Genomic DNA, 16,624 nt, shown 5'->3' with positions numbered 1-16,624 from the left:
CTCTCCCTCGGCTCCCACGGAGCTTCTCCTCAGGAAGGAGCAGCTGCTCTCTGCTCCTCCCAGATATTCCCAGGTGGATTTCTTCCCCACCCCTTCCCACAGGGCCTGGAGGTTGTTACAGGTGCAGAAAGGCAGGCTGACTGTACAGGTTCTGCCACAGGAACATGAAAGCCTTTCTCTGCTCTGTCATCCAACAAACAATCCCCAGCTCCAGTGGCTCATTTACTGGGAGCAGCACCAAAAGGAGCCTTCCAGAAATTATCCTACACTAAACCTTGGAAAACCACTTAGACTGGGGAGGTCAGTTATCAGAAATGGGCACAGCTGGGCTTCAGCAATGACCCACATCACTTCATTAACACTCCTCAGGACATGTAACAAACAATGCACCAGCCAAATGTCAAAGGAAGAGAGGACACTGGAATTCTTGTTAAGAAATAACAGAAAACTCCTCAAAAAAGAGGAAGAGATTGCTAAGGAAATATTTTTCCAATCCTTCCAATCCATTTTTCAGTCTTGCACGATGAAAGACAGAGACAACTACAGAGAAGTGTACCAGTCATTTCTTTCTTCTTTAATACTTTAAAATAATAATAAAAGAGTAATTTTTACTGTACATTCACATTCACCTCTCCCCAGTGCTTGCTTTTTCTTTCAGGAGGTTCAGAGCCCACTTGCCTTCAGGTGGGAAGCTGATTTTCCTACTAGTTCTGCATACAGACTGGGGAACATCAGAAGGACCCTCTGACTTTCCCAGTCTGTATCTCACTGCAGAGTCATTCTCTGAGCCCCTGGGAAAGGTTCTGGAGTCTAAAAGAAATCGGGGAACTCACTGATGGAACATAATTGATAGAGGGATTCTGTTAATGAGAGCGTTTTAGGGGGAAGACTTACCCCATCCCTTGTTTATTCCAAAAGAAGTACTTAAATTTTAAGGTTCTAATTATTTATTTAAAATTCACTGTTACCAAACCTAGATAATAAATGATGTTTCAGCCAGGTTGTTTTACCCCTCTTCTGATCAGGTATTTTAGCAAGTCTGAACCTTGTGACAGTTACAGATGTATTTATCTGAAACTGCACCAATCATGTTAAAGGTGATACTTGCAAGTCTTTATGTTTTATTCAACATTTCAACCCTGCACACTGAAAAGCTTCTCACATTCTCAATTTTATTTGAGCTGATAGCAAGAATCTTAAGCTCTGAACTGTCCATCAGACTCCACGTTCCTACATCCTCACCTTTCCCTTGCTGCACAAGAGAAGCGCATTGCTTGTTTCTGGCTTTATTTTAAATGTTTTTAATCCATGTGAAGGCTCTGAAGTTCCACATCACCTTGAAACATAAATAGTGTCTATTGTAAAGATGTGGTTCACTACCATCCACCTGCAGACTCTTGCAGGGCAGCTACAGGTTCTAGCAAAGGTCACTTGTATTTCCAGGAGAGATCACACCTCTTTTTCCTGAAAGAGAGAGAGTACTCTGTGACCAACTGATACCAAGGTATGAGATGCAAAAACATTTCCTAAACCCAACATTTCTTCACAGTGCATTTTCATTTTTCCTGCTGTTGTGAATCATTCCTAGATTTCCTCAAGCTATCACTGGTGCCCTGTGCCAATCTCACTGTGTAATGGCTCCTGATTTCAAATCAGACACCTTCCTCTTCTAGTGGCTTTCTAAGGACAAAAAAACCCACATAGGTTTTGGGGAAAGTTCAGGTTTAAGTCTATTGACAGTCAAACACATGCTGAAAGATTCTGGGAGACTCTGGGCATTTCATTAATCAACTGAGACTGACTCCAGCTTATTTTTCTTTCATTAATCAACCGAGATTGACTCCAGCTTATTTTTCTTTCCTTCCTCTACCTTGCTTTTTTTTTTTCTTTAAAAAGCTGGTGGCAGGGTAGAGAGAAAGGATGTTGTAGATGACCAGTAAGTTTGGTTTGGAGCAAACAGGCCATGTAGGAGGCCTGAACCTGCTGAGGCACCGGAACCAACTCCCTCCCACTCCAGGACAAATGCCCAGCAGCACATGAGGAGCCACTGGGCTGGCTGACCCCCACCCTGTGCCCACCCCAGGGCTCACCTGGCCCTGGCAGGCGTCGGGGGGCGGAGGGGCAGCCCCTCCCAGCACGATGCTGCCAGTGTCCGTCAGGCTCCTGGGCGGTGCCGCGCCCGCGCCCTGCAGGATCTTGCGGGACAGCCGCATCCTGCCGTCTGTGGGGTCGCGGCCAAAGTACTTCACCTGGGGGCAAACACAGCACTGCCAGCGTGGCCAGGCCCAGCTGTGCTGGCCTGAAAGAGGGGGGCTGCTTTGGGGTTTCCCAATTTTGAGACAAAGTGCCATAACCAGTCACTGTTCAGCCTGTATTGCTCTGCCAAATCAGGTGGTGCTGCACAAGAGGATGACACTACAGAGCTCAGGCCTTTAACCAGCACACACAGGGAATCCAACATGGCAAAATACTTCCTTCATTTAACACAAAACAGCAAAATCCATTTAGATTCTAAAATATCAACAGCAGTTTATCAGCATTTTAAAGCGAAACAAAAATAATTACCTGAATTTCTTGTCCAACTTCCAATCCCAGGGCACTAGGGTGCTTAATCTGGAACAGTGTTTTTCAGAAAAAAAATTATCAGGGATTGGTTTTGTGAGGTTACTTTATAATGTGACATGGGGAAGTGTATTGCAGAGCTAGAGAACCTGGTGATGTGCAGAAAAGCCCCCTAAAAAGGACTGTGCCAGCCAAGCAGCTGCTTTTCTGCAGCTCTAGGTACGAGGCAGGCAGAGTTCACCAAAAGGTGCTGCCAATCTGGCAGCTTTTACCATGGCAATGCTACAATGCAGAGCTACAGAAGTGTCAGAGCCCTGAGAATGGTTAAAAACCAACACAGGCACTTCTTACCTTTCTCTGATCGAGCTGTGAGTTATGAAGCAACACTGGTGTCATGTTTGGGTACAGCTTTACCATCACTCCAGAGTCTCTGCAGCAGAAAACAGCACAGTGCTTTCCACATGCATTGAGAAAACTGTTTCACTCTGATATTTTGCCCAAAGCAAGCATTAGTCAACTTCCAACAGACAGAATGTTACTCTCCCCTTCATAGAAACCTTGTACTAACCATGACACATCCACTTATTTCTCCTTATGTTAGAACTGGATGGAAATTTCTTACTTCAGGACAGACTATTTCAGTAATAGGTACCATTTTACAAGACTAATAGTGGATTGGAAAGTGGAAAGCAAATCTATACCCCCTCTTTCATATACAAAGATGAGAAATGATGATTGATGATAATTGATGGGAACATTCTAGAAACTAAACAAGCAGCAGAAATAAATAGCCTGTTTAGGAAACCATATTCTCAACAAAGCCAACATCAGAAATGAGGCTGGTGATGCATAAGCATGGCATCCTTAAATATAAATTATTTCCCACCATGTTTAAGTATCAGCTATGTAAGTAAACCAATTTCTACTTCTACTCCAAGGGCAGCTTTTATACCTTATTTCAGTTATTGTGGCTGTATAAATCGCACCGAATTCCAAATTAACTTCTTGCTGCAGAGGGGAAGAACAAAAGGAGAGCATTAAGACAGGCAGTGCCCCCAGGCAAAGTGCCAGAGGTGCCAGGGGAGGGCCAAGGCGCTCACGTCGTCCTTGCAGAGGTCCCCAATGAAGTCCCGGGCCTCGTGCATGGCGCTGGGCGTGGGCGCAAACACCGAGAAGGTCTCCTCGTCCAGCTGGCTCACAGTCACACCTGGGGCAACAAGGACAGCTTTGGGGGCACATGCAGCAGGCAGCACATCAGGACAGGCTTCCACAGACAAAAATCTTCTCCACCGACTCACAGGATTTCAGTTTTACCCATTTTCAATCCTCACTTTGGGCTCTGAGCATCTTTACATGCAGTTAAATGGCCAGCACTTTACAGGGATCCCAGATAAACAGGGATCCAAACACCTGGAGAAACCTGCGGTCCATGAAGGAACACAGAGTCATTTGTATAATCCTTTTATGGCAGGAAAAAAACTCTTGAAAGAATTTTGGGGTTTATTAATGAATTTCCCAAGGATTTTTACTAAAACTACAGATTTCATTAACAGCTGATGGAAATTCCAGTGTTTTGGAGCCAGAAGGGTAAAATTCTTTGTACCTCCAGAGTAGTTTTGTGGCCAAGGGACTGCACCAAAATGGAAATAAGATTTTCCCTCCTTTTCCCCAACCCCCTGAGCAGGACTGATCACACTGGCAGAGCATTCAGAGTTTCAAGTCCAAGCAGCTGAAGCAGAACATCTCCCTGCCACTCTACACACACATTTTTAGTCTGAGGATTGGAATATCTAAATGTACAACTCTAAAACAAAGGGAAACACACTGGAATAAACCACCACAGGAATCAAAAGGGTCTCACCAGTCTGTGCTTGAAGCTTTTTCAGATTATAACCCCCAGGACCAACGAATCTTAATCTTTTTGATAATGGAACGTGGACAGTTTCTGAAAGAACATTTAAAAATGCTTTGAAATGCTAAATAAGAGTCATCTGTAAAACTACCCCAAGAAATAGGTCACATGAAGTTGGGTTTTCATGTTCTACAGCCACCTGTATTATTTGCTGCACATGGATGGAATTACATTCAAGAACTGACACAAATGAAGGCACAGAATAGATTGTGATGACTGTAAATGACCTTAGGCCACAACTGCTCCTGACACAGGAAGTCAAAATGGATTTAGGGGTTTCACAAACTTCACCTGAATTCTGTTTCCTGCTGTACAGTGAAACAGTGCAATGCTGCCCTACATGGCAATAAAGAAATCCCCCCAAAATAACCAACCCCCCCCATAAATTAAAAATAACCCCATGAGGCAGACACATGTGACAAACAGGGATTAAAGAATCTGCTTTGAGCAGAAGTTTGTTGTTAAAAAGGTGATTGTGAGAGGTGAGAATCCACACAACCAACATTACCTACAACTGGTCCACTTTCCTTTCTGTGGGGTCTGGGTTTTGCCAGAGTTTGGTTCATGATTTGTAAAATCTCCCTCTTTGCAGCTGGAGGGGAAGGAGAAGGAAATCAACAATTTTGTACAAGATGCAAATGAATTTATACAGGATTTGTTATAAACTAGGTAAGCATCTCTTGATAAAAACCTGCCTTTTTACCATGTCTCATGGTAAGTGAGCACATTTCTGTACATTTGTTGAATTTATGCAGCCTGGACCACCACACACAGTTCTGTTTCAGGGGATTACTGAGAAAAATCAGAGTGCTGATAAAAGCACCAGCTTTGTTGCCCTGCCTGAAGGGATGCACCACTGAGCAGGAATTCCCTGTCCTCATGAAAATCCTAAGATCTTGCTGTTACTATCAAGGTAACAATTTTCCTATTAAAGCAGGTGCCTTCAGTTCTTGCTGTGCTTCAGGAATATTTTAGCTGTCCATGTCAGAACACAGACAGGAAATACACCAGGATTTATGGGAAATGAGAAAAAGGTTACTATTCTTTTCCAGCATTTCCCCTTGCTGCACCTGGCCCACCAACTCCCTGAGGTGACACACACTCAAGTTCTAAGAATCCACTGCTCAAGAAACCTCCATAAATTGGCCTGAAGTTATTTAAAATTATTTTGGATCTTACTTATTAAACCACACCAGTTTAGGAATAAAGCAGCTTGGTTTTCACCATAATGAGAATAAAATATGAGTAGTTTATTATTTAGCTTCATAAAACTTGGAATTGAACACAATTTATCATTTTATGGGATAAAATGGGTGCAAATACAGATCTGGACCCACCTGTGGCTTGCTGAATGGCCTCCATGACAATTTTGATTGGTATTCCTGGCAGCTTTAGGTCAACCTTAGGAAAGAGCCAAGTGTCATCAGCATGTCAGGAAAGCTTTTCTAACACTTTCCCAGAGTTTCACTTTAGGAATATTCCATGTTACAATACCTGCAGGGCAGTTATTCCTTTATTAGTACCTGCCATCTTGAAATCCATATCTCCATAATAATCTTCAATTCCCTGCCAGCACAGAGAGAAAAGAGCAAATTGGGGTAACTCTATCCCAGTGCCACATCCCCCTCTACTAAAAGTCCATAAAATAGTCCTGCAGCCTTGGAATTACTTCTGAGTTTTCCTTCTGCCTTATTTTGCTGTTCAGCACTACCACTGCTCCTTTCTCTCCTTGGGAATGAGCTTTCCTGGATGAGTTTCTGAACAGCAGATCCACAGCTGGTTTTGTACCATCACTGGCTGCAGGATAATAATGTGCATTTTCCCTCCCCAGCAACTCCTCCAAATGCTCCTTCTTCACCCAGTACATTGTGTTTTTCAGGAAATTATTCAAGAATTATTGATCTTTCTCCCCAAAGACAAAACTCATTGGAAAAAGAAAGCTCAAGAAAGCTTAAAAAACCCCAACCTAATTACATAAAAAATAAGAAACATGATTGGACATTCATAGAGATTTCTCAAAATAAGGGAGGAGTTTGGGAGACAAAACAGAAACTAGTCTTTCCAGCAGAAATGTTCCCCAATTAACTGGGTGAAGCCTCACCAAAGAAGGCCCAAGGAGGATTTGGCAGCCCTGGGCAGCCCCAAAGCCCAGCAGAGACTCACCAGGATGTCCGTCAGCAGCCGGTAATCCTCAATGTCCCCTCTGTCCCCACTGCACTTGGTGACCAGCCCTATGGCCACACCTGCCACTGCACTGGACACTGGGACCCCTGCAGTGGCACAGAAGGGACATGGGAAGCCTGTGGGCATTTCCAGAGCACCAAACACGCTGCCACACACAGTCTGCCCTTGGAAGTGCCACATTCTGTACCTGCATCCATCAGTGCCAAACTGCCACCGCACGCAGAGGCCATCGAGGAGGACCCTGCAGAGGGGGACACAGGGAAAGGCAGGGCTGAACCACAGGAAAATGGGTTATATTCTCACTCTGCAGCACAAACATTCCCCCAGACACCATTTCACTCAACCCCTCATTTACATCTCACAGCAGTAAGAAAGGTCCATTGTTCATGACCATGTACATGCTGTTTAAATACTTCAGGTAGCACAGCCACTAACACTGAAATCTATTACCTATAACTCATTAAGAACCAAATTTAGTCTCTACACTAGTTTAACAATAAAAAAAATGATACCATTTGACTCCAGGACTTCTGAAGTAACTCGTATTGTGAATGGGAAATCCTTTGGAATAACTGGTTTCAAAGCTCTTTCTGCCAGTGCACCTGTTTAAAAAAAATCCCCAACACTGAGTGATCCATGAATAAAACCAGATGGAACATTGAAACTCCCAGCATGGGACTTGCCCAGTGTGAACTTACCATGTCCAAGCTCTCTTCTGTTCAGACCAGTGACTTTGCCAATCTCATTAGTTGCATAAGGAGGAAACTGTGAAGTGAAAAATGTGTACACAGAAAATTAACCTCCATTTCTTTTCCATTTTTAAACATACACTTAGAAAAGAATTCTTAGAAGTTTTGGTGCATCTCAAGGTAAAAACAAATGAAAAAAAAAATCAGTCAAATCCCCACATGACTTTTATCAGTCACTTGGTTTGCAGTGCAGGAGCTGTTTGGTAAATGTGTCACAGAAGAGAATAAAGCAGCAGCAAATCAGCTGAGGAACAACATGACAAGCCAACTGCAAATGAACTTGTCAAACAACATAGCAAAGTGCTCTTTCTGTCACACAGATAATGGAACAAGATATCCATTTAAAAGCCAGACATGCAGCCCTTCTGTGAGTCATGCAGAAAGCTGGGACACAGTAAAGCTCTCACCTCATAATGCAGCATGAAGTTTTTATCTTTTATTCCACTATCAATTGAAAACAAGACCATGTCAAAAGAAATGAGCAACCAAACATGTCTTACATACAACAGGTAATTCAAGATTATATTGCTCTGCTTACAAAGGACCCAGACAAACCCAACAAATCTGTACATTCTCTGATCACCCACAACTGCCAGAATTACAGAAAATGGACAAATTACAGAATATGGCACCTCCAGGCCAAAAAAATGCAACTAAAGGAAAGCTGACAGGTTAAGATGTGAAAACTCCCACACTGCTGGGATGGGATCCCTGACCTGCAGCTTTGAAGGGAATTTGTGTCACTTCAGCCCTCAGCAATGAGGTGGTAAAAGCACAAGGACTTGCTTGCTACAGTAAGTTACATTTTCTTTGTTCCATTAAAACAAGAATACAAATATTTTAAATATATAAATCAGACTGGAAGTTTCTTGTAATACTCTCCAGTTTCAAACGTGTTTCTATGGAATTAATATCACTTTAACACAAAACACCTGCCAGGATCTCTGGAAAACAGGCCCCTTCAAAGTCTAATTTTATATTTTTTCAGTCCTAATGAATAGGTGTCAATGTAAACTTCAAGGGACTTTTATCCAATGCTCACCCTCTTCTATCAACCCTGCCAGAACACCAAAACATGGACATACCTCACTGCTGTAGAGATCAGATCTGATTTTACACTTGATTCCAGAGAGTCAAATGTAACTGTACAAAGAACCTGAAACAAAAACAAAAATAAACCCCCTCCTCTAAATCCCTCCACCCTTCACAACTTCTGCTTATGAAGAATCAGAAAGAACAAGTCCAGCAACAAAAAAGATGCCACTTCTAAAACTATTTTTCTCCTTCTCACAGAAACTTATCATTAACCTGTAAAGATCATACAATCATGTTTAAAAATAGCAATTTAATGCTTCTTAGTGTGGCAGGAGCCCAGCCCAGCCTGTTCCCTGAGAAACTGAGTCACCCCAAGTCAGAGGCAGGGCCAGAGGCAGCCCCTGCTGTGCCTGCCCCACACTGACCTGCTCTGGGTGCTCTTCCCAGTGGGACAGGAGGGGACAACAACAAAGAGTAAATCACTGTTTGCAACTCCCACCCAAACCAAGTGCATTGAGTCAGATCAGGGGCTGAGGGTCTTGTAGAAAAAGGAGCTGGAAAGATACAGGAGACCAAATCTCAAGTACTTCTTAATTTAGACCACCCAACAGCTGACACTTTTGGCAAAGAAGAGGAAGAAAATATCTCATTAATGCCATTTTTTGGGTGCAATTTCCCTTTTTAGTTCAGGTTCTGCATGAAGTTCCTTTTAAAGGATCTCTCATGACGTGCACAGTGCCCTGCACACCATCTCCTTCCCAACCCACACACCTTTTCTACTTATTACTATTTAAATGAGAAGAAAGAGGAACCTTGGCATTTAAAGGAAAGGCACAAATCTGTCAGCTTCTGACAACTCATTTACAGCCTCTGATGGTTGAATGGCACTACCTGGGTTTGCCCTCTCTGGAACAAGGCTGAGCCATGAAGCATTTTGAACATGTCCACCTCACACTTGATGTCTCTGAGGGAAGTCAAGTCCCTCCCGTCACACCTGAGGGTATAAGGAGGAAGGATGGGATCAGTGACATTCATCTTGCCTTAAAAGCTGACAGATATTACTGAGTGGGAGCTTGGCAGGCTTACCTTCTATATTCATTCAGAACAAGATTTCTAAAAATATCCTTTGAAACCACATTGAAAGCTTCCATGATTTCATAAGGCTCAGCCTCTGGGAATTTTTCTGGGGATAACAAAGAAATTGCATCTGAAGTTGGAAAGTGAATTTCACAGTACTGCTCAGGAGTTACAGTAGAAGTTCTAACTCCATTTAAGCATTCTCTAAGTATTAAGAAAGCAAAACAGTACCTTTCAGCTGCTCTTCTGTTTCAAGCCTGATTTTGTTAATTGCTTCATCTCTTGAGATCTACAACACAGGATTTGCAACCAGTTAACTCTACAGGGCAGAAGAACAACAGAGGTAGGGGTTTGGTTTGGTTTGAAGAGCTGTAGAATCCAAGGAATAAAAAAGCAGAACTGTCACACACATTCAGAAACCAATGGCCAGGTTGGAAGGGACCTCCTGGGTCAGCTGGGCCCACCTTTCCTGGCAAAAGCACAGACTGAACCCACCACTTCCCTGTGGAGGGTATTCCCATACCTGGTGTGCTCCCTGTGAAACATTTTCCTCCTATGCCCCAACAATCTCCCAGCACTGCCCTGTACTCATTTCCCCTCCTCTTTTTCAAGGAGTCTCCATCTCCCCAGACTGCAAATGAACACTCTGGCACAATTCATCATTGTCATTACAAATACACACAGAAAAGGAGATGAGTTTGTATTAACATCAACTTGAAGAACTAAAGCTTACTGGCATCACTGTGATATTAATTAAAACCCAATTACACCATGTTTGGAGTACTTACTTTATCATGGCTAGAATCTGTGAACACTGCATAGATCTTGTTAGAAGAAAGTCTAAAGGAGGAAAAGGAAGACATTTTCAAAACACAGACTAAAAACGATTTAAATATTTTTTGAGGACTAACCCTTTGTTTCCATCCCCAGCACCAAAGCACACACTGTATAACCATCCACAGCCTTTGTTTCCACCCCCAGCACCAAAGCACACACTGTCTATAACCATCCACAGCACCAAAGCACACACTGTCTATAACCATCCACAGTACCAAAGCACACACTGTATAACCATCCCAGCCTTTGTTTCCATCCCCAGCACCAAAGCACACACTGTCTATAACCATCCACAGCCTTTGTTTCCACCCCCAGTACCAAAGCACACACTGTCTATAACCACCCCCAGCACCAAAGCACACACTGTCTATAACCATCCCCAGCACCAAAGCACACACTGTCTATAACCATCCACAGTACCAAAGCACACACTGTCTATAACCATCCACAGCCTTTGTTTCCACCCCCAGCACCAAAGCACACACTGTCTATAACCATACCAGCCTTTGTTTCCACCCCCAGCACCAAAGCACACACTGTCTATAACCATCCACAGCCTTTGTTTCCACCCCCAGCACCAAAGCACACACTGTCTATAACCATCCCCAGCACCAAAGCACACACAGCCCATATCCACCCCAGCCTTTGTTTCCATCCCCAGCACCAAAGCACATACTGTCTAGAACCATCCCCAGCACCAAAGCACACACTGTCTATAACCACCCCCAGCTCCAGCTGCCCCTGCATGGTTAGTCCTGGCCTTACTTCTTGGCAGCCTCCACGATGTCCTCGGGGGGCAGGAACAGCTTGTGCCCGGCTCTCTTGGCAGTGCCCTGAGCCCTCACCAGCTGCTGGATGCCCTGGATGATGTGCTGGCTCTGCCTCACGCCCACCTTGATGGCGTGGCACAGGTCCTGCTGCAGGATGTTCTCGGCAGTGGCTTCCAGCATCACTGGAAAGGGAAGGGAACACGGAATAAATGGCTATTTTATTGTCTGACTGAGCAACTGAGCTCAGCTCAGGGAACACACACTCACATCAAACTGCACAAATACCATGGAATTTACTCCAGCAAAAGTTACCCAGCACTGTTGGTTAATTCTGCCATTGTGTAAAAACACAAGTTTCAAAGATTAGAATCATAGAATGGATTGGGTTGGAAGAGACCACTGAGATCATCAAGTCCAAGCCTTGATCCAACCCCACTGTGATCACCAGCCCAGGGCACACTCTGTGCCCTGGGCTGGTGATCACAGTGGGGTTGGATCAAGACGTGGTGGATTCTCACTCAGTGCCACATCCATAGAATCACAGAATGGATTGGGTTGGAAAAGACCTCTGAGATCATCAAGTCCAACCCTTGGTCCAACTCCAGTCCCTTTACCAGATCATGGCACTCAGTGCCATGGCCAATCTCAGTTTAAAAACCTTCAGGGATGGGGAATCCATTTTAATCTTTATTTAAAGCCCTTCCCAGATAAAAATGAACCTCCTTACCAACTTGATTTTGTGGAGCTCCAGCAACAACTAAATTTAAAGCACTGGCAGACATTTGCTTCCGAGTTGGGTTGATTACAGTCTCTCCATCCACCAGCCCCACCCTGACTGCACCTGCAAGGAAAGCCCAGAAAATTATCATTATTACAACAAGGAAGTTCATTAAGGCATCATTTTACTTTGAAATTTATACATCTCAAAACAATAATTAAAGCTATAGATGAATTTTAAAGTATCAGTATATTAAGAACAAATCTAGAAGACAAATTTATTCCTTCTTTATTTTCTTTTGGATAATACCACTGGGCAGAGACATGTCAAGGGTATTTATACACAATGCTGTGAGTCTAATGGGGTTTTCTTAGTCATTTGAGCACATGTTTTCTAGCAGAAAAAGGCAGGTGACAGGAAAACAGAGCTAATTATTTCTCCTTGGCCTGAATAATTTCTTTTCCCCAAAAATGTTTGCAATTAAATAAAGGTCTTGAATTCCTGGATAAAAATTATTCTTACACAGCTATTTTTAAAACAATGCTTTTCAAGACTAAGTTACTCTTAAGAAAAAAAATCATTTATTGGTCTCTATACTCCACTACCTTTGGATTTAAATCCTCCCATAAGTGTGTTTAGTCCAGCAAAATAATCCTTTGAAGTGCAACAATCCTACCCATTGTAAAATTATTTTCAATGCTTGAAATGCAATATTTAGATTCAGCTTCTTGCTATAAAACAGAAGCATGAGCTGTGGTCCAGGTCTTCCACTGCATTTAAATCACCCAAAATTTCAGGATATTTACTTACCAATAGGACCATTCCAGGGGATATCAGACAATGCAAGTGCTGCAGAAGCTGAAATGGGGCAGGAAAACTGGATTAGAAGGAATGGATGCCCTGAAATGCCCCCCAGGCTGTCCCTTCCCACAGAGCTCTCACCTCCATTGATTGCCAGAATGTCGGGATCATTGACACCATCTACTGCTAAAAGATTACAAAGGATCTGGCATAAGATAAAAGACAATGAATAATTGTGACCTACACCCTTTTCTTAGCTGTCAATACAAAGCAAGGGCAGCAAAGCAAAACATTCCACACATCTGCACAAGCTGAGACTGCAAACGGAAACTCGTCAGGTGTCCAAAGCAGAAAGCTGACAAAAAATAAACAATACTGTGCCATATCATATAAAACAGCTCCTGGTGGCCTTCCCTGCCTCTGTTACACAGAGGAGATTTCAATTTTTAAATTCTATCTGGACAACAAAATTAGGAATTAGGATGTAATAAAAATAGTCCCATGGCAAATTAAAAAGCAGCTTTGCACTATCAGACTGGGTTGCAAAGTGTAAAACCAGCCCTGGATGTGAATGCAAATCATTGTCCTTAGAGCAGAGCCTGTTCCATGTGCAATTCTCCTTGTTCATCCCCCAGGTGTCCATTTTGGAGGTTCCAGTGACTCACCTGTGTGTCATAAAAGTATCCTCCTGGGAAGAGGGGTCTGACAGACCGATCTGCAGGAGAAACACAAACAGTCCAAGCAGGAGTTGGTTTCCAGCAGTTAACAGTCAATTTGTCTTGCAATAACCCCACCAGACACCGACCAAATTATCTGAATTAAAGACCCAAACAAAGCCAAAAAAGGCAGAGAACCCAGAAACAAATTTAGTGAGACATATACGACTCTTTAAGTTGAAATCAGTATTGATAAAAAAGAAATTATTTTATTTTCTGCCATTACCAGAGAAACAATCAACTCAGCAGTTATAAATGATTCTATTTCCAAACACTCCTGAGAACATGACACAGTATCTGCAAATGTTCCAGCCTACCTATCACTCTGCTTGTGAGGATTTCTTTATCCGTGGAGCCCAGCTCTCTCCTCAGGTAGTTGGTGGGGATCCTTCCTGCTGCAGCCGCTTTCTGCCTGTAGTCAACCTTCCAAAACCAGGGTAGGGATGGTTAAGGACAGCTGAGCCCTTCCTGCAGAGCCACAGCAACACCAGGTGTGAGGGGACACCTGCAGGGGTTTCTAATCCAAGCCCTGCTCAGAGCAGGGTCAGCCCAGCGTTCAGGTGACATTGTCTCAGCCCCAGGCACGAGACAGGCTCTGGGCAGGACAGAGCCCTGAGGGACACCCTGACATCCCACTGAAAGGTGGGGTATCAATCCTGGACTCAACAGAATGGCCTGGGTTGGGTTGGAAGGCACCTCATGGATCATCCAGCTCCAACCCTCAATAAGCACAGCCCTGGAAGCCTCACAATCCACACAACAAAACCACATCTGGGCTTGGCTGTTGTGGCAGAGTTGGCAAAGCCAAGGCAGACCCTGCAGGGCTCAGCCCTCCCTCACCACAGAGAGTGAGGATCCCACACCAGGCATTTTATCCCTGTCAGGCTCCTGTTTGCAATCCCCACTGCCCCAGCACCCTCATCCTGCTGCCCCAGCACCCTCATCCTGCTGCCCAGTCCCCCTGCCCATGCCAAGCCCAGGCTGGTGTGAGCACTCACCACTAATGGCATGAACTGGGAGGGAGTAGGTTTGGTTTTGCTGACTGCTGTCACCATCACTGCTGTGTCACCCAGCTGGGGAGGGAAAAGAAGAAAAAGCTGAAGTTCCCTGCAAAGAAAACAATCCCTGCTGTTCTGAACTTCCTCATGAACTAAGGCAGGAAAAACAATTATTCTTTGGAGGACACAACCACATAAATCCACTCCTCATGCCTTTATTTTTGCTTTTCAAGTATAATTTCTCCCCATAAAACACATCTGTACTTTCATGAGGGATCAACTGAGTCTCTGTACCCCCATATGACACACTCTGATGCCCCAACAATGACTTTTAAGATGCAGATATTTTGAAATTACTCAAATTTTCACTACCTTTTTTTTTTTACCTGAACAACAGCAGATCCATCAGCAAACTTTGCAAGTTTTCCAGAAGACAGTTCCATCTTCCTAAGGGAAAGAACTATCTGTTACTCAGGGTGAATTGAAGGGTTTCCCAACAACTCATCCACAGCCCCAGAACAAAGGCCACACTTCAGGTAAGGCACAAGCCCCTCCTCAAGTACGGAAAGTGACTCTTCAACCAAAAGTGACCATCTCTTCACTTTAAGGAGCTCTGGCCTCACCTGTGCTGCTGCTCTCACCTCAAGGCAACGCCCGGCAGGCCCCGTGGGTGTCACCAGGAGTCACATCCGTGCCCGAGGAGAGCGGGGCTGCGGCCCCCGATCCCGCCGGGATCTCCAGGGGAGGAGAGCCCGCTGTGCTCACAGCCCCGGCACTGCGGGCAGTCCCACCTTAAACCCCTGCAGGGACGGGGAATCCACCCCGTCTCTGGGCAGCCATCCCAACGCTGAGCCCTCTCTCTGTACAGAATTTCTGGTACCCACCCACCCTGCCCTGGCAGAGCTCCAGCCGTGCCCTCCCGTCCCTGGGTCAGCCTCACTCTTTGCTGACGGGCTTGACACACACACAAGAGGCCGCCAACACAGGCCCGACCGGCCGAAGCTCACCGCGACATATCGCACCATCTCCCCTCACGATTTCCCACTGCCCGTCGGGCACACCCCCTCACCTGCCGCCCACCTCCACCGTCACGGCCTGGCACTGCCCGGGCCCCGCCGCGGCGGAGCGGGCGGGCACCCAGCGCGGCGGCGGGGACAGGGACAGGCCGGGCAGGGGCAGGGGCAGCGCCAGGCCGGGCAGGCCCCGCCGCCACCGCGCCCCGGCCCCGCCGCCATCGCGGCCCAGCGCGCCCAGCGCGGCGCGGCCGCAGCTCGTGGCGGCCGCCATTGCTCCCGCCGCACCGAGGGGCCGGCACGCCATTGGCTGCGGGCGACGGACCCGCGCAGTAAGCTCGCAGCCGATTGGCTGCGCCGCTCCCGCGCCCGGGCCGGGCCGTACGGCCGCTACGGCGCCCGAGGGGGGTCAGGCGGCGCAGAACGCGCGAGGGCGGGAGAGCCGCCGCCCTCGACGGGCCTCGAAGTGTGAGGTAAAAGCCGTCAGAAAAGACTCGAGGCGGTGCCTGAGGCGGCCTGGGAGCCTGATCGGGATGGAATGTGCGGGAAAGCTGCCCAAAGGTGGCTCCGGGCTCCGCAGAGCTCACCTGCCGCCTTCGCTCGCCCGCGCGCCTTGGGAGACAAGACGGCAGCGAGAGGCGCGAAGGGTTCCGGGCCCGCCGGGAGGGGCAGCACGAGGGGTAAATACATGAGGGAAATGCCCTCCGTGAGGGTAAATACGTGAGGGAAATGCCCCCTGAGGCTAAATAAGTGAGGGGAAATGCCCCCCCGTGAGGGTAAATACATGGGGGAAATGCCCCCTGTGAGGGTAAATACATGAGGGAAATGCCCCCCCGAGGGTAAATACATGAGGGAAATGCCCCCTGTGAGGGGCAGTACAGCATTCAGAGGGTAAATACATGAGGGAAAATGCCCCCATGAGGATAAGTACGCGACAGGGAATGCCCCCATGAGGGTAAATACATGAGGGAAATGCCTCCTTGAGGGTAAATACATGAGGGAAATGTGGGTGTTTCCAACTCCTCTGCCCCACAGACCTTGGCCTGGCCCTCCTGGTTTCAGAGCTCTGACACACCCACAAAAACTCCACCAAAAACCCCAACCCAACCAAAAAAAAATCCCCCAATGCCCACTACACACAAACGCTCCCTCAAACCCAAGAATCCCCCAGCATCTCAACATAAAGAAGGATGATTAACCCCCTGGATCCTCTCAGGGGCTGATGTTACAGGCACACGAGAGGTCCCTGTCT

The 16,624-nt window shown here is 46.0% G+C and overlaps 1 protein-coding gene across 1 annotated transcript; it reads right to left on the bottom strand.

Moving 5' to 3' along the window:
• Positions 1-553: 553 nt before the first annotated feature.
• Positions 554-15,663, bottom strand: PNPT1 (polyribonucleotide nucleotidyltransferase 1). Its single transcript, XM_071582214.1, has 29 exons — positions 15,429-15,663; positions 14,746-14,806; positions 14,360-14,434; positions 13,679-13,784; positions 13,311-13,360; positions 12,787-12,850; positions 12,655-12,702; positions 11,854-11,967; positions 11,122-11,308; positions 10,308-10,359; positions 9,751-9,808; positions 9,529-9,625; positions 9,334-9,436; positions 8,493-8,563; positions 7,815-7,851; positions 7,357-7,423; positions 7,171-7,260; positions 6,846-6,899; positions 6,638-6,744; positions 5,969-6,040; positions 5,812-5,875; positions 4,983-5,066; positions 4,424-4,507; positions 3,663-3,769; positions 3,515-3,570; positions 2,914-2,992; positions 2,566-2,613; positions 2,091-2,249; positions 554-1,464 (listed from the first exon to the last, which is right to left on the bottom strand). The coding sequence occupies exons 1-29, from the start codon at positions 15,644-15,646 to the stop codon at positions 1,450-1,452; spliced, it is 2,427 nt and encodes an 808-aa protein (XP_071438315.1). The 5' UTR covers positions 15,647-15,663; the 3' UTR covers positions 554-1,449.
• Between the last annotated feature and the right edge of the window lie 961 nt (positions 15,664-16,624).

The sequence above is a fragment of the Pithys albifrons genome, chromosome 2, assembly GCF_047495875.1.
Source record: "Pithys albifrons albifrons isolate INPA30051 chromosome 2, PitAlb_v1, whole genome shotgun sequence".
In the NCBI taxonomy this organism is placed as follows: domain Eukaryota; kingdom Metazoa; phylum Chordata; class Aves; order Passeriformes; family Thamnophilidae; genus Pithys; species Pithys albifrons.
This window is presented reverse-complemented; position numbering and strand designations above follow the sequence as displayed.